Source organism: Caretta caretta, chromosome 6 (assembly GCF_965140235.1).
Source record: "Caretta caretta isolate rCarCar2 chromosome 6, rCarCar1.hap1, whole genome shotgun sequence".
Classification (NCBI taxonomy): Eukaryota; Metazoa; Chordata; order Testudines; family Cheloniidae; genus Caretta; species Caretta caretta.
The window spans coordinates 10,380,341-10,405,557 of record NC_134211.1 but is presented as its reverse complement, the minus strand read 5'-3'; the positions used below and the strand labels follow the sequence as shown (position 1 = coordinate 10,405,557).

The window sequence follows — 25,217 nt, the reverse complement described above, 5'->3', positions numbered from 1 at the left end:
TGCCTCCTCCACCCTTTAGTCCCCCCCATAGCCTCACTGCCTCCATCCAACATCCCTCCGCCCCACGCTCCTGTGCTCCATACCCCTTCATCCCCCTGCCCCCTCCTCTGCCTCCTAACTCTTCATGCCTCTGCCCCCTCCTCCTCAGCCCCCAACTCTGTCCCATAGCCCCTTTCTACCCGTCATCCTTCTGCGCCTTTCTGCTCTGCACCTCCTGTGCCCCTCCACCGTGTGCCCTGTGCCCTGCACCCTATGCCCCTCCACCCATTCCCACACAGCAATTACTGGGGAACAAGCCCCCCCGGGGCAAGATTCCCAGAACAGTGTTGCTCCTGGGAGCATTAGGCACTGTGGGAAAACCTGCCCACATCCTCCTGGGGCATGATGGGAGGCAAGGGCTGAACTCCCACAATTCACTCCTGCCATGAGTATGGCTGAGGAGTTTTGTGTGCGGGGTGTGTGTGTGTGTCCGCAGTGCCCCCTGTTGGGTCTTTGCTCCTAGCATCACTGGTGTGTGTGTGTGGGGGGGGGATGCCTGCGCACTCCATTGGTCCATAGGGTTTTAGGCAAGAAGGAAGCACAAGTCCGACTGTGCAGACAGACAGTGTGACGGCTGTACGTTTGGGGCAACCACTGTGTCAGAATAAACTGGATTCTGCAGCCACAAAAGCTGGTCTCAGTCCAGTGAGTGGAGGAAGCACCTCCACCCCCGCAGGGGAAAGGCCCCATGTCACATTCCCTGCCCCCAAGACAGACAGACAGCTCCTCCCAAACTCTGCCTTCCCCAGTAGCTGCAGTCCTTCACTGCAGTCCCCCCGGCACTGCCAGGCTGGGTTGTTATTGTTTATTTATGTGGGGCCTATAGGCCAGGTGCCCATTGTGCTGGGCGCCGCACAAACACAGAACAAAGAGAAAGCACCTGCTCCCAAGAGCTCACAATCTGTGGGGGCAACATCAACCCTGGATCAGCCCAGGGGCCCATCTAGCCAGTCCAGTGCCCAGGAGCAGCCCATTCAGAGGGAGGGGTGTGAGGCCTGCAGTGGGCAGTTGTGGGAGGAGCTGGTTTGCTCCTGGTCAGGGCCAGGAGTAATTAGTGACGATGGATAACTGTGAACGTTCTCGCTTCCCACCTGGACGCCGAAGCACGGCTCCTCTGCAGGTGTGAAGCGCCCTCTTTCCATCTGCCCCCCAATCCCTTCCCTGAGACATGTTCAGTTCTTGGACTCCGAAACACCAGGTGGCAATGAGTTCCACAGGGCATGGCAAAGGACATTTCCTTTCACTGAAAATGGGCTGTCTCTTGAAGTGTGTATCCCAGGACTGGACACAGGATCCAGGAACCGTCTCCCCAATGCTGCATGCCACAGTAACACGCCTTCTCCACTCTGACTCTGTATTTCCCTGCTCACACAGCCCAGGAGCAAGTTACCCTCTTACCCACGACACTGCAGAGTGGATTTGCCTACATCCTTTTCAGGGTCTCTGGTTTCCAGGGTACAGTTCCCATTCTGCAGGTCTGGCCTGCGTTCCTTGGTCCTAGAAAGATGACCTTGCATTTGGCTGTATTAAAAAGCACCGTGTTCGAATGATCTCAACTGACCCCGATTGCTCATACACTTTAAGGCCACAAGGGACCATCATGATCATTTAGTCTGACCTCCTCAACGTCGCAGGCCACAGAACCGCCCCCACCCACTCCCGTAACAGGCCCATAACCGCTGGCTGAGTTACTGAAGTTCTCAAATTACGATTTAAAGACTTCAAGTTACAGGGAATCCACCATTTACTCTAGTTCAGACTTACAAGTGACTCATGCCCCATGCTGCAGAGGAAGGAGAAAAACACCCACGGTCTCTGCCAATCTGACCCGGTGGGAAATTCCCTCCTGACCCCAAATATGGCAAAAAGTTAAACCCTGAGCATAGGGGTGCAATCCATGAGCCAGCTCTGCCCCCATTGTTATTCCCCACCCACTCACTTTCATGCCACTGCCAAGCTTTGCCCTGATGTGTGTGATACTCTCCGGGGATGCCAAGCAGACTCCATGCTTTACTTCACTTGACCCTCCTGCCCCCACACCCAGCTCCTTCCCATCCTAGTCCCCAGCCCCACCCCCAAGCTCTCCATCTAGGTGCTAGGTCCCTCCCCCAGAGCCCATCCCCAGCTTCCCAGCACCCACCCCAATCTGACCCCTGTCCTCTGCTCCGCTTGATCTCCAAGCCGGCCCCTGACCCCCAAGGGTGAGCCGTGGCCAGTCCCTAGCCCATGTGAGTCCTCTGATGTCTGATCAGGGCTGAACTCTGGCGGAAGTCCTTCCCGCACTGGGTGCATTTGAAAGGCTTTTCCCCTGTGTGGGTCCTCAGATGGGCGCTGAGGGCCGAACTGTGCAGGAAGCTTTTCCCACACTGGCAGCAGCTGTGCGATCTCTGCTGACTGTGAGTCCTCTGGTGCCTGCCGAGGGCAGCACGGAGCCGGAAGGCTTTCCCGCAAGCTGCGCACCGGTGTGGCGTCTTCTCCCCATGGGCGCTGCTCTGGTGGTTCAGGAGTTCATTGCTGGCACTGAAGCCAGCCCCACAGTCAGGGCACTTGTGGGCTGCAGCCCCAGCGTCGTGGCCCCTCCGGTGGACGAGGAGATCGGAGCTGACGCTGAAGGCCTTGCCGCACTGCCCGCACTTGTAGGGCTTGTCTCCGGCGTGGAGCCGCTGGTGGGTGAGGAAGCCCGAGCTCTGGGTGAAGCCTTTGCCGCATTGGTGGCAGCGGTAGGGCTTCTCCCCCGTGTGGGTGCGCCAGTGCACCGTCAGGGTGGAGCTCATGCCAAAGCGCTTGCCGCACACAGTGCACCGGTAGGGGCGCTCCCCGGTATGGGTGCGGCGGTGGGCCACCAGGTCGGAGCGCTGGGTGAAGGCCTTGCCACAGTCGGGGCAGGGGAAGGGGCGCTCGCCGGTGTGGGTGCGCCTGTGCGTGGCGATGTGGGAGCGCCGGGCAAAGCCTTTCCCACACTGGGGGCAGCGGTGGGGCTTGTGGCCGGCGTGGCCGCGCAGGTGAGCGGCCAGGTTGGAGGAGTCAGTGAAACCGCGGCCGCAGTCGGGGCAGCGGTAGGGGCGTTCGCCGGTGTGGGTGCCCTGGTGCTTCACGAGGTTGGAGCTGCGGCTGAAGCTCTTGCCACACTCACCGCACCGGAACGGCCGCTCCCCGGTGTGCGTACGCCGGTGCTGCGCCAGGTGTGAGCTCCAGGCAAAGCTCTTCCCGCACTCAGGGCATGTCTTCCGCTCCGCGCTCCCTTCACCCTGTGCTCCATCCGGCTGAGCCTCGGCCCCAGGCTGGCCCTCGGGCGCCTCGCCCGACAATGCTTCATCCTGCCACGGACTCCCCTCCTCGTCCCTGTGCAGCATCTCAGCACCTATGGGGAGGAAATGGGAGACAATGAACAGCTGGGAAAGGGGAATCCTGGGGGAGAGAGAGAGATCAGTGACTGAGATCAGGGCCCCGTCATGCTGGGCGCTGCACAGAGACACCGTGACCATAAAAACCATAAAAGATTAGGAGAAAGGTAACCTCAGAGAGCACAGCTGGAAAAGGTGGGATCTTTACAATACAAAGGCAAAGCAAGATCTGCTGGCTGGGAGCAGAAGGGAGACAAATGGAGGCTGGGAATTAGGGGGCTGTGTTTATCAGGGAGGGGAATGAACCATTGGGAGAGCTCCCCTTAGGACGGGGTGAATTCTCCATCCCTGGGAGTGTGTCAGTGGAGATGGGGCGTCTCTCTCTCAAAGCTCCGCTCTAGCTCAGCCAGGAGTTACTGGGCCAGAGGCAGGAATCGGTGGGGGAGATTCCTGGCCTGGGTTAGGCAGGAGGCCGGGCTGGATGGGCACAATGGGCTCTGCTGTCTCTAACATCTATGAAATTCTAAGACATTATGACATGGAAAGGGCCAGATTCTGTCCTCATTACTAACTTCCTGCCACTAGAGCTGCTAGTGAGATTAAACAGGGCAGGAGCGAAAGCTCTCCTCCTGTGTAGTCTTTGCTCTCCGCTCTCCGCAGAAGGATGGGAGGCAAAGGGCTAGAGCTGCTGTCAGAAATGAGTCAAGGTCAGTGCAATCCATGCATGCCATGGCCAGGAGGGCGTAATGCGGCTATTACCATGAAAAACTAGTTCCACCACAAAAATGTTCCTTTCGCAGCTTCCAGTCTGAAGCATTTTTCATCGCTTCAAAATTCTTGGACCCAGATTTCCATCACGGTCACTAGCTACTTCTTTCACCCACTGAAAACCTGGGTGTTTCACCCACATAAAATTCTCTGGGGCCTGACAACCCGCTTCCCAGGCAATATTGGCTGTGGGCAGTGGACTTTTTGAAAGAGAACATCGCCTGGTACTTCGCAAAAACCCATGTATTTCAAGAGCGTTGCTGATTCCCCCCCCCCCCCCCCCAAAAAAAAAAAAAAAAACATTAAGAAGCTATGAGAAAACTCCTCATTTGGAAACCAAGATCTATGGCATTTGCTATTGAATGAACCGGGATGGGACAGAACTGGGGCTGTGGCGGGGAGGGGGGGGGAGCTCACCCCAGCCCCACTGGGATATTTACCTGGCTCAGAGATGCTCTCTGAGCGCCTTTAATGCATCCCTCACCTCTATGGACGCCTTGTGGCCCATCCGTGTCCTCAGAGCCCTGGAGATCTGGGATGCAGGGTGCTTCCATGGGAATCAGGAATCCTGCCCCTGTGAGGAAGAGCAGGGCAAGCGGGAGATTTTCTCCAGGAGCTGAAATTGGTCAACTACTGAAAGTTCTGAGAAAAAAACTCCTCTTGAGTTATTTTGCCAACCAGGAAGGGGAGGAGCGGGAGGAAAACTGACACAAAAACAGTTTCTTTTCTTTCCAAAATTTCCATGAAAAACAGCCCCCTAAATTGCAGCCAGCTCTAGTGACTAGGCAGCAAACAGCGAGCAGAAAAAGCTCCTCCCAGCTTCAGGGATGATCTGTGGTTTAGGGCTCCAGGTCACATGTACAGCAAGGAGTGGGGTCTGCACAGGCTCGTGACTAGATAAACCTCGCTGGAGCAGAGAGAGGCACAACCATTATGAAGGGCTGCCTAAGGCAAGCACTGACCCCCAGCTGCTATCCCCACCTCTAACCTACCAGACCCCACTCCGCTGCCAGAGCCGGGGACAGAACCCAGGAGTCCTGAGTCTCAGCACCCGCTGGCTGATGCACTCTCCCAGGCACCAGGGGATGCTCAGAGCTGGTTCCCGGGCCCCCATGGCCCCAGGGCGTAGTGCTGCATGGAGGGAGAAAGGAGGCACAATGGGGACTGGGGACTAAGACAGGAGCTGCACAACCAGGAAGTGCTGAAGAGATTGAGAGAGAGAAAAACACGAGCTTTGCTTCCCAGAGCCAGAGCCATCTAGTGGCTCCGGCCCCAGACCGCATCCCCAGACAGACAGGGGCATGCAGACCCAGACAGACACAGGACTGAATAATATGGAGGTAGTCAGAGAGCTAGGTACTGCTTTGGGATGCTTTGCAGTCCCACTCCTTGGACTTTGGGGCTAAGAAGATTAGCAGCAAAATTTCCCACCGTGTTTAAATTGGCACCATTAGGTTTCACAATCAACAGACCCCCCGCCTCCGCCCCCCCGAGATGAACGGACACTTTTCAGCCCTCGCAGAGCGATGGGCTCAGACTCTCGGCAGACGCAGGCAGCTGTCACTGCCGTGGCTGAACCACAGTTCATATTCCAAAAGTTTCTTTCGGAGCCCTAACCACTAGGGACTCCGTGTCCATGTTAAAGGACGCTGAGCTGCTGGATCAAAGTGGGGTGGCTTCTACTGCAGCTACCGAGCCAGGCCATCACAGAATACAATGAGATGTGCCACCGAATAGAACCCAGGAGTCCAGACTCCCGGCCCCTCCCTCTGCGCTATCCCACCCCCTGCCTCGGCTTGCAGAGTTCACAAACCCTGTGCATGTGCGTGCACGGGTCTCACTCTACTACCTAGCTATGCAGAGCATCAGCCCCGTGCAGCTCGTCCTCATCCCAGGGACAGGTGCCTCTCTCCTGCCGCTAGCAGCCCAGGGCTCTAAATGTGCTGGTGATGGCACCAGAGGGGTGTTTACACCAATGGTCCCAGCTCAGGAAGGGCCATTTCCATTGGGTTGCCAAGGGAGCTAACATAGAATCATAGAATATCAGGGTTGGAAGGGACCTCAGGAGGTCAGTTGAGTCCAACCCCCTGCTCATAGCAGGACCAAGCCCCAATTTTTGCCCCAGATCCCTAAATGGCCCCCTCAAGGATTGAACTCACAACCCTGGGTTTAGCAGGCCAACGCTCAAACCACTGAACTATCCCTCCCCCAGGAGTTATTACCTAGGGCCCCCCCTGTTACCAGGGGCTGTATAGACACAGAACAGAGACAGGCCAAGCCCCAAAGAGCTTGAAAATCTCATTGTCTTTGCACAAAGGTATTCATACATGTAACGGGCAGCAGGGCCCATTGTGCCCATCCAGCCCAGCCTCTTGCCTAACCCAGGCCAGAGAATCTCCCCCACTGATTCCTGCCTCCAGACCAGTAAATCCTGACTGAGCTAGAGCAGAGCTTTGAGAGAGAGACACCCCATCTCCACTGACAGACTCCCAGACCCCCTTCCCTCAGGGAGCTGATCCTGTTCCAGTGATGAATTCCCCTCCCTGGTAAACCCTTATTCGCAGCCTGAATCCGTCCCCCTTCATTCAGGGAGGTGGTGTTCCTACCCGGACAGGGAAACTCCTTCCATTATCATATGCTCCGCCTTCACTAGGGGACTGGGCCGGGATATCTAGGCTGGCACAGGCTTGGTAGTATAGACATAGCCTCAGCCTAGCACGATTTATAACTGGAATCTGCTCCCCTACTGCAAAAGTTACAGCGAGAAACCCTGAATGTACGTCTACACTGCAGGCGCTCCAGAGGTACAGGTGCAGTGCTGTAGTGTAGACACGTAGTATAGCAATGGATTGGGTTTTCCCATCACTGTAGTAAATCTATGCCCTCGAGAGGCAGCAGCTAGGTCAACGGAAGAATCTTGAGTGGACCGAGCTGCTTTTACAGTGGGGGTTAGTTCAATCTCACGGCATCACATTGAGCATGACATTTTTCACAGTCGTGAATGATGAATCTAGGTCAGGGGTGGGCAAACTTTTTGGCCCAAGGGCCAAGTCGCCGTGCAAAACTCTATGGAGGGCCGGGTAGGTAAGGCTGTGCCTCCCCAAACAGCCTGACCCCCGTCCCCATCCAAACCCTCCCACTTCCTGCCCCTCTGAACCCCTGCCCCATCCATCTCCCCCCGCTCCTTGTCCCCTGACCGCCCCCTCCCAGGACCCCCGCCTCTAACCGCCCCCCCCCGGGATGCCACCCCCATCCAATCCCCTCTGCTCCTTGTCCCCTGACCATCCCCTCCCGGGCCCCCCACCCCTAACTGCCCCCCAGGACCCCACCCTCCTATCTGACCTCCCCTACTCCTTGTCCCCTGACTGCCCCCTCCCAGGACCCCCACCCCTAACTGCCCCCTGGGACTCCACCCCCCTATCCAACCCCTCCAGCTCCCTGTCCCCTGACCGCCCCTCCCGGGATCCCCGCCCCTAACCTCCCCCCTGGGATGCCACCCCCATCCAACCCCCCCGACTCCTTGTCCCCTGACCACCCCCTCCCAGGACCCCCACCCCTAACTGCCCCCTAGGACCCCACCCCCATCCAACCCCCTCTGCTCCCTGTCCCCTGACTGTCCCGACCCCTATCCACACCCTCACCCCCAGACAGGCCCCCCAGGACTCCCACACCTAACCAATCCCCCTGCTCCCTGTCCCCTGACCACCCACCCCCATAACCTCCACCCAATCCAACTGCCCCCTGCTCCCTGTCCCCTGACTGCTCCCCAGGACCATCTGCCCCTTATCCAAGGCCCCGGCCCCCTTACCATGCTGTTCAGAGCAGCATATCTGGCAGCCACGCCACCCGGGCTGGAGCCAGACACACTGCCGCGCTGCCCTGTATGAATGCGCAGCCCTGCCACCCAGAGTGCTGCCCGTGTGGCAGCATGGCTGCGGGGGAGGGGGGACAGCATGGGAGGGGCCAGGAGCTAGCCTCCCCGGCCGGGAGCTCAGGGGCCGGGCAGGACGGTCTGAGGGTGGATGTGGCCCGCAGGCCGTAGTGTGCCCACCTCCCTTGGTGTTCACACCTCAGCTGCTAGAAGAGGGCCTCATCCTCCCTGATTAAACTAACCTCGTTATCCCTAGCCTGATTCTTGCTTGCATATTTATACCTGCCTCTGGAAATTTCCACTACATGTATCTGACGAAGTGGGTATTCACCCATGAAATCTTATGCTCCAATACGTCTGTTAGTCTATAAGGTGCTACAGGACTCTTTACCACTTAAATAGTCATAATAAATCATGGGGAAGTAAGACAAGTGATAAAAATGGTGTATGCTTAGATTGATTAAAATGCTCTAGTGGTTTTAAAAGATGGCACCTTAACTAGATTTAATGCAGCAGAGGGTAGTTTTTCCTGCTTAGACCTGGGAATTATAACAGCAGATATTGCAAGTAGATGCAACTGGAAAATATATAAGGAAGAAGGAATAGGGTATGATAATTTCCCAATAGTACTTTTACTACTTTTAAGGGCATGATAAGGTTGAAGGTCATGGAAAATTAAGAAAGCTAACTGGGAGCTATTTACAAGTAAATGTATTGAATTCGTGAATAATAATTGTGTGAGTGATGAGACAGAGAATTTCAATGATTATGTAATAAAGGGATAAACAGCAGCAGCTACTGTAGCCATACGTAGGATACTGAAGTACCCCAAAAATAAAGACTCACTTCTATGGTGGAATGAGGAGTGCAAAATGGCAGTTAAAAATAAGAACAAAGACAATAAAAAAGCAAAAAATACAATGAATAGTGAAGTTTTAAAGAAGTAAGGCAGTAGCACAAAGAATTATAAAAAAAAATCAAAGAAGGAGCATTGGAGAAAGTACTGTGGGCAGATAAACAAAGATACCAAGACATCCGAAAAATACAGGCAAATTAGAAGAAATATTGGAATTCAGACTAAGACTTCCCAGGTCTTATTGGGACTGACAACATAGTAAGAAATTCTGATAATGAGAAAGCAGAAGTTTTAGCAGACACTTTCTGAGGGGTCAATAATGATGAAAACCCAAGTGAAATTTTCCTTCAGATTAAAAGACAATTCATTGGGGTAAACATGAGGCTACTATACTGAATGAATGGTTTTGTTTGTGAGAACTTGAGAAATCTACTGATATCAGCAAGAATACATCCCCAGGTAAAGATAATAAATGTAACATAACGTTTAAATATCTCTCTGGCAGCAGTTTGAGAGTTATCTTGCAATTATTTAACACTCTATGGGAAAAAGGAGTGATACCAGACCAATAAAACTGAATCATGGAGTAGTAATTCCAATATGAGAACCAGGCAAACTGTTCGCCTAAGTGGATGCCTATAGGCCACTTGCCCCCACGTTATGGTGAGAACGGTTAATGACAGATTGGCTGCCTATCTGGAAAACAGTGGCATTACAGATAAGGTGCAGAGTGGTTTTAGGAGAGGCAGATGCACCATGGTTCACATTGCTAAATTAGAAACTGAAATACAAACACCCATGAGGTGCAAGGGTTTCATGATAGCTGTCTTTCTAGGTATTGAAAAGACGTATGACCTGCTATGGAGGGAAGGCTTATTGTACAAAGTAGGTGCACTACGGATAAGGGGAAGAATGTAGGGGTAGATTAGAGAATTATTGAGTAAAAGGACCAGGCAGAGTTGGGAAAGTTATGTTGAATATGTACAATATTAAAAATGGAACACCAAAGGGAAGTGTTATCAACCCAACCTTATTTAATATTATGATCTGTAAATGATCTCCCAACACAAATAAGTGCTGGGGCAGGTGTCATTCTATTCAGAGATGACTGTGCTCTGTGCATGAGGAGCAGGATTACTGAGGTGGCAGAAGAGAGAATCAACAACGTGTTAGGAGAGACCTCTGGCTGGGGATATATGTGGGGCTTCGCGTTCTCCATTGCTAAAACCAAAGAGCTGGTCTTTACAGAAAAAAAAAGTTGCAAAGGAATGTAAACTGTATCTGTATGTAGAACAAACAGATATAGTTACAACGTTCAAATTCTTATTGTTAATATTTGATACTAAATTTACTTTAGAAAGGTCATAAAACCCTATGTTAAAGATCAATGTGCAGGAAGGATTAACCTGCTTAAAAGTCTTGCTGGAGAGCAGATAAGAAAACACTGCTGATGGCATACGGGGCTTTAATCAGACCAGTTACTGACTTGGCTGCCAAACTTTTGGGTCAGCATCAAAATCAGAATTTAAAAAATTAGAGTTAATGCAAGCCCAGGCACTATGAATTGCGAGCAGTGCATTTATTACAACACCTGTGCGCACTACAGATAGCTTCCAGTGAAATGCCAGCTACACTACAAATGAAACTACTGGCCCTAACTTTCTGGGCCAAAATTAATGGGAACTGCAATGATGAAAGTACCAAGCAAAATATGAGGCTTGTTGGGAATCTGATAGGTAAACTATATAGCACTGTGGTGGGGCGGTTGCCCCACACAGGGAGAAGAAGGGGTTAAAAGCAGCACCAAGGAGGCTGCGCAGAACCCACTAATTAGGAAAGGGCTTATTGAGCCCACCAATAGAGGGAAGACTTGCTGGAGCAGCCAATCAGGGCCAGCGAGGGCCATATATAAAGGACTGTTCTGCAGAGCAGAGGGCAGTCTCTCCCTGGAAGGCAAGGATGGAGGACTGGGTGCCTGAAGAGGGGCTGTGGCGTGCGAGGGTGAGCTGCTGGCTGACCACTGTGAGGCTGGGGCCTTGCTGCCAGGGATGAGAGGGTGCTAGGGCTATGGGGGAAATGGCCCAAAGGAAATAGGCAGCAGGTTGGAGAGCACAGTAGGTGGCTGCTGGCTATTGGGTCCCAGGGTTGGGACCCAGAGTAGCGGGCAGGCCTGGGTCCTGTCCCCCACCCCACCCTGCACTCCACTTGCCAATGAAGAGAGTGGCTGGTATCCAGACTACAGTTTGCCCCTGAGATGAGGGGCTGAACCTTGGACTGCAGCTGGCCATTGAGGCAAGTGGCGGGACTAAGGACTGCTGGTCCCCCGGAAGGGGGGAGATACTGTGGTGGGGCTGGAGCTAGTGCAGCTGGAGGACTGTGCCTAGAAGAGGATGCTGCAGTTCGGGGAGCAACGTGAGTCCAAAGAGTGGAGACAGCAGTGATGGTAGGCATGACACCACTAGCTGAAGGCAGGCTGGAAGGGCCAAGAGCTAATTCCCAGGATGGCCAGCAGGAGGCACTGCAGTGGTGAATCACACCCCGTAACAAACACATGCTGTTAGAACTCCACATGCAGGAGCTGAAAGACAAGGGAAAACCTGAACGAAGTCAAAACTTTTAGTCATGGGAAAATTAGTTAGGGATGGAAAGTCGCATGCCTGAACGTGGATTTAGATTTATCTTATAAATTTGAGGGTAAAATAGGTATTGAAAATGAAGTGTACCAGTCTATAGATGAGGAGTGGAGTCAGTTTTGTCAAATATATTGTAACGGTTCTGCCAGGTGAAGCCAGCAGCAACCAGGGCCAGGTTCAATATCTAGGGGTTCTTTTCCATCAATACAACATAGAACCGGCTCAAGCTCCCACCCAGTAACCCGGGAAAATTATACACCACCCCTGGGTGCCTCTGAGAGGAATACTTCCCCTCTCACAAGCACAGAGTCTGAGTGTAGAAAATAAACTTTTAATAAAAGGATGGGAGTGACTTGGCATTAATTTGGAAAAACACTGCACACAGGGTTCATAAACATAAACCATGAGTAAAAGACCCACCCTCAAGTAAGTTAGGCAGTGCCCTTTCCCCCTTAGGTTCTTAAGTCCGGCAAAAGTCCCTTTAACATGCCTGTCCCTTCTCTGCACCCCACTCACAGTTCCTGTCCTTGGTCAGTGCAGACCTAGAGTTCAGAAGTGCATCTGTAGAGTTCACCTCCCACCCTGGGTGGAGGAGGGAGTAAAGAGGCACCTCGATCACTCCACTGCTTGGACACTCGCTTGCCACCCCTCTCTCTAGGGCCCTGCTGGCCCCTCACTCTGCTGCCTGGCCACCCTGCCAGCCACTGCTCCTCACACCTGGCTACCCCGCCAGCCCTGGTTCCTCTCTGCTGGCCATCTCACCAGCCACGGTTCTTTGCTGCCTCACGAGCTGATTGTCAGTCACCTTCTGCTGCCGCCAGCCTCTCTCCTGTGACCTCTGCACATTAGTCTCTTAGTAATTTTTAGCTCTTTGCAGGCTGCACAGAAACACTGCCCTATCTCAAGTGATTTCAGCTCTAGTGAGTTTTAGCTCTTAGGAGGCTGGGCAGAAACACAGTCCTACCACAACTAATTTCAGCTCTGATTGAGCATTTAAAATAACAAAGAGGCTCCTAATAACCCTATTTAGCCCTTTCTTTGAAGAGTGGAGGGGAAGAAGTTAAACTAGTACAGGAAGGACTCTTGGGGAAGGAGCCACATCTCCTGGCTGGAACACCCATCCGCACCCTTTTTACTTCTAAAGGGCTCTGGCATTTGAGCCCCTGGCTTAACAAGGTCCTTTCAGCTGAGGGTGACCCCTCTCACTTGGGACACATTAGGTACAGTTCTGCACCCCTTTATTCACAATAATGCCAACACTGGTAACAGCATTTCACTAATGCTGTATTCAGTACTAAGGTGATTTATCACCCAACACCAGCCAAAGTTGATCACTTTGGGAACACACTGCTCTATCTGCTGGATATCTAAGCAGAGTAGGTGTGTTCATGTAAATACAGTTTGCTCTTGAAGTCTCTCCCCGTCCCAGGTAGCTGTTAGGGAAGAATTAAGTAGACCCTGCTTACATATATACAGGTGGGTCCAAAAAAGAAAAAAAAACAGGAATATTAGGGATGGTGTATTGTATACCAAAATTGGGAATTAGTGCATCCAAAAGAATCTCTGATTATGTAGCAGTCACGACAGCTGAACCAGTAGCAATAATGCTAGCATTAAACTGGATCTTGGACGTACGCCCAGCAGCAGCAGTCATATTTTTGGATTCAATCTCAGGTGTTATGGGGATAATAAAAGGGAATCTCAATATGTAGAAGTGATTTAATCAACAAAATTATATTCTAACAACAGAGTTATGACAGATGGGGATACAGGCAGCATTAGCTTGGATCCCAGTGCTTATTGGGATAACAGGGAACAAAATGGCCAACAAAGCAGCTAAAAACACGGTGAGAAATGGAAGGATTAACACAGAAATACCCTTGAGTAAGTAGGGATTCAAAAGCCTGGTGCAGAAAAATGTAAAAGGGGAATGGCAAAAAAAATTGTTCTAATGGAAATAGAGGAAGCTGATTATCTCAACTGTGCCCTAGAGCTGAGGATTACGACATATTTCGGGGCTGGACAGCATGCACGCAGGAAGTGCTTTTGTTTTGTGGCTCAAACAAAAATCTTTTTCAGATGAAGAGACACAAAGACAGATTCTGTGTGCCCTGTAAGGCAGAAGAAACGTGCAATCACCTTTTATGGGTACGTCAGAGCTTTGATAAAGAAAGGGAAAAGCTTTCTGAGGTGGTTACAGACCCCTCTGCCCCCCCACCCCACCCCATCGTTACTCCTATAATCCTTTCCCCCTTCCCACTGTGCTACTATCCTGCCCCACATTGGTGCCTATACACCCTCCTAGAACCTAACCCTCCCCCAGTTCCTCTTCCCTCCCCCTCTGCTGACCCCCAGCAGTTCCTGTGTCCCCAACCCCCCCCCCGCACTATCATTCCCCCCCACCCTCTGGCTCCTGCAACTCTCTCCCCGGTGTTCCCCCCGTTCCTCCAGCCTCTGCATCCCAAGTCAGGTTGCTTCATGATACTCATGCCTGTTTCATACAGCACTTTTCATCAGGAGATCTCAAAGCACTGCCCACTCAATGTTTAGTGTATTTATCCTCACAGCCCAGTGCCATTATCCCCATCGTGCCTATGGCAACTGAGGCAGAGATAGGCTAAGTGATTTGGCCAAGGTCACACAGGAAGTCCATAGCGGAGCAGGCAAGTGAACCTGGGTCTCTTGTAGCCTAAGCCAGTGCCCAAGCCCCTGTGCTGGGACACCAGCAGCTATTATGGCTGCAGGATTCCAGTCCCGCTGCAGGGCTCTGCCTCCCACTTCCATTCGCTCTAGCTCCCCTCACCCCCCCCCTTTTCTCCTCCCCCCAACCCCATCTCTCTCCCTCTTTCATTTGGTCAGTGGGTGGGAGCTTCCAGCATCCCTTGTTGACAGCTCTCAGACCAACTCATCACCAGAGCCGAGTGCAGCCAAACTGAACAAGCTGTAAACAAAATGACGTTTGGGGGAAGGGGTCATTTTAGGGCACTTTTTAACATGAAAGCAATGGAAATGAAAGGCATATGAAACGGGTGTGGGGGGGGAAGTAAGCTCTTACTGCTGTATTCTCGTGGTTAGCATATTCACATGTGATGTGGGAGACCCTGGTTCAATTCCCTGCTCCGCTTGAGCGGAGAAAGGACTTGAACTTGGGTTTTGCACTGTGCAGAAGAGCGTCCTAACCCCTGGCCTAGGGGGGTATTCTGGGACAGCGTTTGCACGGTCTCTCCTGTTGGAGCAGTTCCACTCGGGATACACAGTTAAACAGCCACTGGAGCAGGGACTTGAACTGGGGGCTCTTATAGTACCAGTGAGTGCCCTGAGCCCTGGATTAGGGGCCGTCCTAGACTGGCTCCTTCTCAAGATCTTCTGCAGAAGCTGTTCCACTTTGTATAAAATACCTGAGTAGTCTCTGTGCCAGCCAGAGAACAAATGACTCTGTAGCCTGGCAGGGCACTTACTTGGGCTATGCCAGCCCCAAGTTCCAGTCTTTGGGCCCATGACTAGTTATTTCGTTATACTGCAAGAAGAAGCTTCAGCAGGAGAGACTGAGGGAGCCATACGCCAGACTATCCTGTAGCCAGCGGCCAGGGCATGCTCCTGAGAGGTGGGAGACCCAAGGGCTCTACATCAGGCCGAGTGGGGAACTGAACTGGCATCTCCCACATCCCAAGTGAGCATGCTACACAGTGGGCAACAGGTATAAGGGAGATCACCATAGTTGGCAGGGGTCTAACCCCATCCTCCGGGGCGGATTAACAGGTACACCACAGGGGGGGGGTTAGAGGGAGGGAAGTAAAGCCCAGGGCTGGATCCCTTCCCCCACAGCCTGGATTTCACTCCCTTTCCCTTCCCAAGCTCGGTGTCTGACATGGTAGGCTCTCCTCCTGGACTCCTGCCCCTCAGGCCTCTAGAGCGGATGAGACCAGCCCCCAAGTGTCCCCTAATCCTTGGAGAGAGAGACACGCCCTTGTCTGAGCCTGTCACACGTTGGGGTCTGAGGGTACGTTTACACTACATCTGGGAGCGAGACTTCCCACCCAGCTCCACAGACTCATGCTAGAGTGCTCACGGCAGCAGGCTACAAAATACCTGTGTAGACACATTGCTTGGATGTTGCTGCTCAGGCTGGAGCTCAGGCTCCCAAGCCGACACCCCTCCTCCCGCCTCCCCCCACACCAGCCTGAAAACCAGGGCAAGCTGCAGTGGCTACACAGCCAGTTTTAGCAGGCTACCATGAGCCCTCCTAACAGGGGTGCTGGAACGGGGGGGGCCAGGAGATCATGGCCCACCCACTTTTACTGGCCGAGCAATGGGGGGAGGGGATGGAGAGGAGCAAGTGTGGGGTGGGGTCTTAGGGGAAGGGGCAGGGCAGAGCCTCTGGGTGTCGGGGTGCTACAGGGGGTTCAGGTGCCCATGCCCCCCCACTTTTAAGAGCTTCCGCTGCTCCTGCCTGCTAGCACAAGGCCATGGATCCAGGCACACTCCCAGCTGCACTGATGACACCCCGAAGGGCATCAGCCTTTGCCCTATTTGGGTCGGTTTTGTTTTTTACACAGGGAATACCCAGTCCTGACTCTGCCCCATCCACATCCCCTTCCCACACAGCTGGGGCTGGGAAAGTTTGGCTCAGGGTTCCGCCCTGCGCATCGCAGTCCAAGTGCCCTCTCCCTCCCACCCAGCAGCTGCTGTTTTCTCCCTTGCACCCGCCTCCACCCCCAACCACAAAATCCTCCTTGCCACCATGGCTGGCACTAATGAGCGACTGCCCTACTCTCAGACAGGTACCACCTTCTTTTTAATTTAAATACAAAGGTACAAAAGTTGCTCTATGTTAAAATAATAACAATAACCAGCCCCTATTGGGTTAATGTGAGAATTACAGTGATTTCCCCTTTCAGCAGGCTGGTGAGAGGCAGCCCCCTCTCCCGACAGTGCCCTGAGGGGTTGATGCTAGTGGACTTAGATGGACAGCAAAGGCCCAGGGTAGCAGCCAGGTTCTGGCTTGGGGGACGTGTGTGTGTCTGGGGAGAAGCAGAGCAAAGCCTCGTCCTGGCAGCGGTGGAACTGCCTTGCCCGAAGCCCTGATACAAAGGACGAATGGGTCTGTAATGCAAGTGAGAGAGTGGGGGAAGGGCACTGCAGTGTACGAGGCTCTGCAATCTACTGGAGAAAAACAGAACAAGAACCCGGGACTGGGGAGCTGAAGCCAGACAAGTTCACACTAGAAATCAGGCACCAATTTTTCTCACTCAGGGTGGAACAAACGCCCAAAGGAAGTGGTGAATCCTCCATTTCTTGGTGTCTTCAAATCCTGACTGACTGCCATTGTGGAAGAGGCTTTAGTCAAATGCAGGTTATTGGGCACAGTGCAGGGGTAACTGGGTGAAATGTAAGGGCCAGGGCTACACAGGGGGTCAGACTGGATGATCTAATGGTCCCTTCTGGCTTTAAACTCTAGGAGGGCATCTCTGGACTTTTTGAGTCCAAAGGGAGGGATGCGGTGGGACAGAATGTAGCTGTGGGGATTCAGGGCTTTATCTTCCCAGGGACTAGGATAAAATGGAGATGCCCCCCCAGATTTGCGGTCCTCACCAGCGCAGCCCAGCAGCTGTTCAGTTCAGCCTCCAGCCCTTCACACTCAGCTGCCAACAGAATGCAGCAGCCAGGGGCTGAAGTGGCTGGGAGAGCAAGGCACGGAGAGGGAGCTGCAGTTTGGTTTGGGGCTCTGCTGATGGCAAATGAAAGATTTTTCCACTGACGTTTTAAAACAAAACAAAACCCCCAAACAAAAACAGATCAATAGATTTCATTCGTGTCCAGATTTTTCACTGAAAAGTTCAACTTTTCAGCAAAAACAAACAAAAAAACACAAACACATAAACTAAAACCAAAATATGTTGATTTGGGAATGCTGCCGCAGTTCCAAATGGGAGTTGAAATTTGGGTGCCCCGTGACCCCATTCTCCACTGTAGTCTGGGCTCCAGCATGCACCATGGTCTCTCCTTTTGGTGAGGAGGCAGTTGCATCATGGGAATCCTTAGCCATGGTGCATCATGGGAAATGTAGTCCAGCTGAGGGCCCTGGTCCATAGATGAGAATGGGGATGAGGCAAGTGAACTCCACCTCCCATAAGTTATACCCAAATTGAAATATTTCAGGTTTTGGCTGAAATATTTTTGGTTCGGGTGTTTTGTTTTTCAACAATAAATTTTTTTTCTCAGAAAACAGATATTTTATCTTGTTAAAAACCTGATTTTCCATTGAAAAATCATTTCAAGGGAAAGTTTTCATGCAGCCCTTGTCTTAATCAGTTGTGACATCTTTGGAAACATGGGGAACAGCCAGAAATGGGTTTCCCTCCCTGGAACACACACAGGAAGCAAAGGGAAAGGCAGTGTGTGTGTGTAGGGGGGGAAGGGTGTTCATTGCCTTCATTCCCCTTCCAGATCTGCAACAAGAAACTTGCACTTGTCCTTCAGTGCCCAATAGAGCTGGTCCTTGCAATACCTGTTCCAGCTCAGCATGAATTCATACAGTTTCCGCATTTTCATTGGGTTGGTTTTCTCGGCTGTAATGGTCATGTATTGCTCAGAGTCCAACACGTTACCCAGCAGCTTATCCAGGACACCCTCGACCAGAGTTACTCGCTGGATGAGCTGTTCTCGGTGCCGGTCAACAAAGTGTGTCTCTGAGGGGAGAAAGAGGAACACAAGAGAGTAAAGAAATGGTCTGCCTCATGCTCTCTGCTGCACTCTGATTATCGACCCAGTGTATTAGCTACTCTGTTATCCATGCATTCTATTTGATTATGTGTATGGTCTATTAGCTACTCCAGATGGTCTATATAATAATCCACATAGCCTATTAGCTGCTTCATTATCCACACAGTCTACTCGCTATTCCGTTATCCACACGATCTATTTAATTATCCACACAATCACCTACCCATCTTGACTGGCTCGGCGCTCAGTCGCTCGCTATTGACCACCCACAGGGCCCTCTGTACTCATCTGTGGCTTCACTGCTCTGTGACCAGGCAGATTTTCTCTACTCCGTAACCTCCCTCCCATGCATAATTAATCTGGTTTGCCCTGTCATCCAAAACCAATCCCCAACCCCTCCTGCTAAGCCCTGTCTCCCCTTCACCTCCAACTTCATTCAGTGTGCCACTAACAACCACCTCTCCAGCTCCACCTCGGTTCCACCCCTCTGATCTGGCTTCCACCATCACCAAGGCCCTCTTCTGGGCCCAGCCTCAGTGCTTTAACCCCATTCTCATCCTTGATTTCTCCACTGCTTCAGACACCAACCATCATACCCCTCTTGCTTGGTACTTTGTCCTGCCTTAGGCTTCAAGACTCCCTCCTCTGCCAACTGTCCTCCTACCACTCTGGTCGCTCCAGTGACTCATCCGGTGGATCTCCTCCCCACCGCTCCCACTTCTCACTGAGAGGATCCCTCCTTTGTGCCCTCCTTTTCTCCCTGCTCTGAACTGTACACATGGCTTTGGCTGCTATCTTCATGCCTATGACTCTCAAATCTCTGCTCTTGTTCCCACTCCAACCCATTTGCTGCTCTCAGTCCTGTCTCTCTGAAGCCTCCTCCTGGGTACCTCGCTGTCAGCTCACATTGGCCAACCAGATCTCCCCTGCGAGGCCCTCTGTTCTCTGCCTCTATTGACAGCACCACCATCCTCCTTGCCACTCCAGCCTCTGACCTGACTGCATCTTTGACTCACTCCTTCTCTCAACACCCTCATATCCAGGCAGTGCCAAATCTTGCCTTGTCTTCCTCCTCAGTGTCTCTGAGATCTGCCCTTTCCTCTGTCCACAAAAGCTTTCTCCAGGTCTTTATCCCCTTCGGCCTCCTTCACATCCACATCAGCCCCTCTCCACTCCATTCCAAACCAAGATGATATGGGATTTGAGATGCCACTATCTTGGGGTCCAAAGGTTCAGTTTTGGCTCACAACAATGGTGTTTCTAAAAGTTGGGTCCAAAAGGAACCTTAAGCCTCAGCCCCTTTGGGTTCAAATCCACAGCCAAGATTTGAGTCAGATCCAAACCTGGGAGGGGCCTGTTTTCATCACTGGGTTTAAATCTGGCCCAAGATTCAGGTAGAAAATCAAGGGAGAGCCACTGGCAAAACTCTGGCACCGTGGAACCTGGCTTCACCCTGATTTGGCCTTTGACCCCAAGCTGCAGCCTAACCCGGAGCTGGACACGCACTCCTGGGCCCATCTACCTTGCGCCCCACCCTCCATTCAGCTCTCTTCAATGTAATATAAAGACCTTGCCCAGCTAACCTTGCCACTCACCTTTTCCACCAGCTGCGTTTTCTCTGTCTTCCCTGGAAATGGACTTAAATTCCCTGGAGTCAGGGGTAACTTCTTTGGAAAAAGGAGTAACTCCCCTGGTGTCGGGGGCAACTTCCTTAGAAACAGGAGTAACTTCCTTGGAGTCGGGGGCAACTTCTTTGAAAACAGGAGTAACTTCCTTGGAAACAGGAGTAACTTCCCTGGTGTCGGGGGCAACTTCCTTGGCGTTGGGGGTAGCGACACCTGTTCAGAGACCCCAGGAAACAGAGTTAGAGACCCAGGAGAGGACTTTACAGAAGCTATATCACCAGGGGGAGGTTAGAGTAATAGTCCTTTCTGCTCGTATTGGATTTCTCGTCAGGTACAGAGGTGAAAGGCTCAGCAAAAACACACGTTTGTGCTGTTACTTTCCCGGCACCCTGGCTAAAGCCGGCCATCGCGTTTCTTTGGGGGACCCCAACCCTGCCTGTATTCTTAAAATTAAAAATTTCAGGTCCTTGCTTCCCAATATTTTTCCTGGTCTGGACTTCTGGACTCACCCCAGCTACGCAGAACTTTAGAAGGTCCCAGGAAAAGTCAGGACCTGAGATTATTGTGAATTACTTTGCTCAGGAACGCCACTCATGGACCAAGACCCTTTGCTCTAGGCAATGTACACTCACAGAACAAGAAGATGAGCCCTGCCCCAAAGAGCATGGACCCATGGGTCTGATCCAGGGCAGCAGGGAGAGGTGGGATACTGAGCTAGATGGACCCATGGGTCTGATTCAGGGCAGCAGGAAGAAGCCGAGATACCAGGCTAGATGGGCCCATTGGTTGGATCTGGAGCAGCAGTTCCTATGTGCCTTCATTTTATTCCAGGAGAGCTTGAGGGCTCTCTGGACCCCATTATGGATCTCTATTGGGGAGGGGAAGGGAAACCAGCCCTCTCTGCTCAGCTCCACATGGGTGTCTGCTGAATCCACCAAGGGACCTGTGTGACCCTCTGCATCATCAAGCTGCATGGAGTCAGGGTTCTGTGGCAGGTGAATCTGGAGAAAGTGACAGGGGTGGGTGGGGGGTGTTCCCAAAGAGCCGATCCCAGTTCAGGGCTAGAGTGGGAGGAAACCACAGATACGGGGCCTCATCCTGCAAAACCTCACTGGGGTATCACCTGGCGCAGCGCTTGCTGCTGGGAGAAGCCTCAGTGAAGGGACTGGGATTGCTCCCAGCTGCCAGCAATAGGAGCTCAACGATGAGTGACTTATTTATTTCCAGGGTCAGGTACTAAAGCTACTAAGCGCTACAGTGACTGGCGCCTGACGTATGATCCAGACCAGCAAGCTGGGGTCTAGGAGAATGGGGATGAGGCAAGTGAACTGCAACTCCCATAAGTTATACCCAAATTGAAATATTTCAGGTTTTGGCTGGCTGGCTAGGGCCTGGGAAGACAGACCAGTGTACTAGGATCTAGGGCTGGAGACAGATACACACATTAGGAGAAAGGAAACCCCAAACAACCCATGGGCAATCGCTCTCCACCTTTAAATTCAGACTGACCTTTGACCTCCAGTGTCCCAGTGCTCCTCTCAATGGGGGTCTGCAGGGTCACATGTCCCACCTGGCAGATGAACTCTGCCCCTTGGTCTCTCTGCACCGATGGGGTGAAGGAGAGCGTCACCATCTGCTGGTAGGTCTCCCTGTCTTTGGCACAGGTCTCCTTGGGGATGATGGCATAATCAGCGGAGTCCTTGATGGGCGTGGCCACACTCTCTCCACTCTCCCTCCTGAGCCAGGTCACAGTTAGCTCCTGGGGGAAGTACCCTGCGATGAAGCAGCTGAAGGCCACATGGCTGCCCTCCACCAGTGGCTGAGACTGGAATATTTCTGACACCTCCGGGTGCCGCAGGACAACTGAGAAGTCAAATGGATAGAGAGAGAGGGAAGGAGAAATCTTGCCCCGGAGTGGGGCTTCCATCTGTAGCATCTGCTAATGGCCACTATTGGAGTTGGGCCCATTGATCTGATTTGGGGTTGTAGGGAAGGGGCAAGATACAGTTTAGACTGGCCCAATGATTTGATCCAGAGTGGCATGGAGGAGGCAGGATACCAGGGTAGATGGGCCCATCAGGGCAGTTCCTATGTGCCATCATTACATTCCAGGAGGGCTTGGCATCTCTGGACTCCAACATGGATCTCTGTTGGGTGGAGAAGGGGACCCAGCCCTCTCTGCTCAGCCCCACACCACACTACCTGCTGAATCCACAAAGGCAGGGCTTAAATTCAGCTGTCCGGAGGGGAGCTCCAGTAAATATTTTCCCTTGACTCCAGCCTGATGCTGTTGGCTCTCAATCTGGGATCCCGGCTCTCTGGGGGGCCTCAAGCTGGTTTCAGGGGGTCCCTGGGGCCCCACAGCTGAAGCCCAGAGCCATAAGCCCAGGCACCTCCTGTGGAACTGAAAGCCCAAGCCCTGAAGCATTGAGCCCCGAATGGGATGGGGGAATGAGCCTGGAGGACTCCAGGAGAATGTAAGCACTGCAACAAGGGAGCTACTGACCTGTGTGTCCCTCTGCATTGTCCAAAGGGAGAATTTCCAGCTGCTCAGAGTCAGGAATCACAGTGGGAGGGGACTCTGGAGCAAATGAGACAGAGAGGAAGTGTGAATGCTACAGAGCGAGTCGCGGCTCAGAGCTGGAAAGGGCAGAGATCACTCACGGGGAGCCTTATCCCCCCAGCACTTGCCATGGTGCTACCAGACACAGAGCTCCCTGCCTGAAGGCACTTACATTACATCTCAGTTCACTAGATAGGAAAAAAATCTTCACCTTGCCTCTTTCTACAGGAGCCAGCGAAGGGCACAAATGAGGAGTGGGGCACTCTGCCGTTTGCCACCAGTGCACGGCAGGAAGAAATAGGGGTGATAGTTCCCCACAAAAATCTAGGGGGCTGGGGAAGAGCCCTGAGCCAAAGCTGCCCCAGATGTCTCCAAGCCTGGGATTTGGAAAGGGAATGATCTGTCCCAGGCTGGGGGGAAGGAATCCTCCTTTCAGAGCCTTTCACGCACCTCTTGATTTGCACCCCACTCACCGGCTGCTCCGGCTGTGGCACCAGCAGGAAGGGGCTCGCTCTGCACAGCAGTGGCTGCAGATCCAGGGGGCACTGGAGAAAAAAGGGGGAAATCAGTCTCGGACCTGTGGTCAGCTCACAGCACGGCTCACCTCCTCCCCACACATACACACAGAGGACAAACGTAGTTCTTCGAGGCCAGAACAGGAGTGTGAGTGAGATATCGGCGTGGGGGAGAGTCAGGGGCAAAGGGAGAAGGATCCATAATGGCAGAGAAACAGGGGTCCAGAAGGCTAAAGCAGATGCTTCTGACCCTCAGTTAGACTTGCTCCTTGACCTTGTTCTAACTATCATATTTTCTTTCAAGTGAACGCTGCCCAGACCTACTACAAATGGGGCCGGGGGAGAGGGGGGCGGTGTCTGGTCCAGGGAACGGGATGGAAGGAGGACAGATACGGCAGTGGAAAGGAGTCCACTGGGAAGGAATAGGGTTCATTCTGGTGCAGTCTGCAAGGCCTGTGTTGGACACCTGTCATGGAGCACATGGAATGATTCATGATTAATAAAAAAAAACCTAAGGAAATTTCCCATTTAAAAACAAACAACTTTGTTAACCTGCAGTTTGGGTGGAGAGATTCTCTCACTTACTTGACCTAAAACACCCCACAGAGCACTCTCGGCCCCATGAAGAGGGCTCTCCAGGAGTCCCTCCTTGCGGGGCTGAGAACGGGAGCCCAGCCACTTGGGGCTGAAAACAGAATTCTACCGCGAGATCATGAGCGAGGCTTAATTTTACCTAGAAATTACATCTCTCGCAATACATTCATGACTGTTGGCATGTTTGCACGGGGGAGGCCCAGCCACAGACCAAGCCCCCATTGCGCCAGGCACTGTACAAAACCCAGAACAAAAAGAGCCTCCCTGCCTCCAACGAGTGAGCAATCAGTGTGAGCTGGTGAGCGCTCAACTGGTTTTGGGGGGAGGGGGGGGTGCTGCAGGTCCCAGGGGCTGAGTTAGTTTTGCTTGGCGAAATGATGTTAAAGGAATAACAATTTGTGTGTGTTTTGTGGGGTGGGGGGGGGGCTGCAGGGGTTTTTGCCAATGGATCAACAACCCTCTCTTGCTTTTTACACATGAGGTGGGGGTGGGGAGCAGATTCTTCCCAGGTGTAAATGGTCCCACCAGCTCAGGATGTGGCCGGAACGGAGCAGGGGAGCGGCAGGGAAGGAGGGGAGGGGGGCTGGTATGAGAAGAGAATGAAAGTGAAAGCGGGGGCGGAATCCCAGCCTGGAAAAGACTGGAAAGAAAGGCAGATTGGGGGTTGTTTCCCGCTCCCAGAGACCCCCGCGAGGGGGGGGATTTAGTTGTGCCCAGAAATAAGGGGGCCGGGGGTGGGGAGGAGCAGTGGGGATTCCCCCATCTCTCTGTACCGTCTGTGCCGAGTGCCCCTGCCAGGTCTCTGATGCGGTCCGGGTCTATCAGCGCCTTCACGGCCGCGTCCAGCCCGCCGTGCTCGGCGCTGTCCCTCCGGTCGTTAACCTCCGCGGCCGGCTCCGCCCCTCCCTCCGGCTTGTTCTCGGCCATGAGCTTCTCCCCCTCCCTCACCAGGCACTTCTCCACCCTCTTGCTGAAGCGCTGCAGCTCCCGCTGGCCCTTCTTGTCCAGGGACCGCAGCAGCCGCTTCAGCGGCTCCCCCATGCCGGTGCCGGTGCCGGTGCCGGCCCTGCCCGCCGCCTCCCGGCCCTTCTGGGAAGCGGTTTCCACAGCGGCCTCCCGGCCCAGGTCCCTTCGCCCCACCCCGCGGGCATTTCCCGCTCGTCACTCCCAGAAAGGGATCGAGGGCGGGGCTGTCCGCGGGGGCAGGGCCGGGCTGGGCTCGTGGCTCTCCGAGGGGAAATGGGACACCCCGTGTGGGGCTAGCCCGAGCCCCCCCCCCCATACTTGACTGGCCTGAGCCGCTCGCCCCAGCCGCCCCCCCGCTCTCCCGAGCACACCCCACTCTCCGCATGGGGCTGGCGTCGCTGCTTGCCTGAGCCCTGCCCCCCCCCCGTGTCCAGCTACCCCCCTCCCGCGTGGGGCTGGCATCACCACCCCCCCCACATGCCTCTGCACCCCACTTTGTTGACAAAAGTGGGCATTTGTCCCATTTGCTCTTGCCAACTGATCGACTGTCGGAGAACACTTCAATCTCTCTGGTCAGGCGATTACAGACATGAAAGATGCTATATTACAACAAAAAAACTTCAAATCCAGACTCCAGCCAGAAACTGTTGAATTGGAATTCATTTGCAAATTGGATACAATTAACTTAGGCTTGAATAGAGACTGGGAATGGCTAAGTCA

General features: G+C 53.1%; 2 protein-coding genes across 5 annotated transcripts; both read right to left on the bottom strand.

The window, feature by feature from the left end:
- Positions 1 to 1,765: 1,765 nt before the first annotated feature.
- On the bottom strand, positions 1,766 to 18,106 carry LOC125637928 (uncharacterized). Of its 4 annotated transcripts, none has more exons than XM_048853027.2 (3): positions 18,020 to 18,106; positions 4,636 to 4,725; positions 1,766 to 3,400 (listed from the first exon to the last, which is right to left on the bottom strand). In XM_048853027.2, the coding sequence occupies exons 2-3, from the start codon at positions 4,703 to 4,705 to the stop codon at positions 2,259 to 2,261; spliced, it is 1,212 nt and encodes a 403-aa protein (XP_048708984.1). In that variant the 5' UTR covers positions 4,706 to 4,725; positions 18,020 to 18,106; the 3' UTR covers positions 1,766 to 2,258. The 4 variants fall into 4 exon arrangements, with proteins under 4 accessions (XP_048708984.1, XP_048708983.1, XP_048708985.1 ...); XM_048853026.2 differs by lacking the exon at positions 18,020 to 18,106 and adding an exon at positions 5,144 to 5,463; XM_048853028.2 differs by lacking the exons at positions 4,636 to 4,725; positions 18,020 to 18,106 and adding an exon at positions 5,144 to 5,594.
- Positions 16,290 to 24,732, bottom strand: LOC125637948 (uncharacterized). Its single transcript, XM_075130119.1, has 6 exons — positions 24,305 to 24,732; positions 22,896 to 22,967; positions 22,366 to 22,440; positions 21,369 to 21,722; positions 19,830 to 20,072; positions 16,290 to 18,200 (listed from the first exon to the last, which is right to left on the bottom strand). The coding sequence occupies exons 1-6, from the start codon at positions 24,570 to 24,572 to the stop codon at positions 17,944 to 17,946; spliced, it is 1,269 nt and encodes a 422-aa protein (XP_074986220.1). The 5' UTR covers positions 24,573 to 24,732; the 3' UTR covers positions 16,290 to 17,943.
- Positions 24,733 to 25,217: the final 485 nt, after the last annotated feature.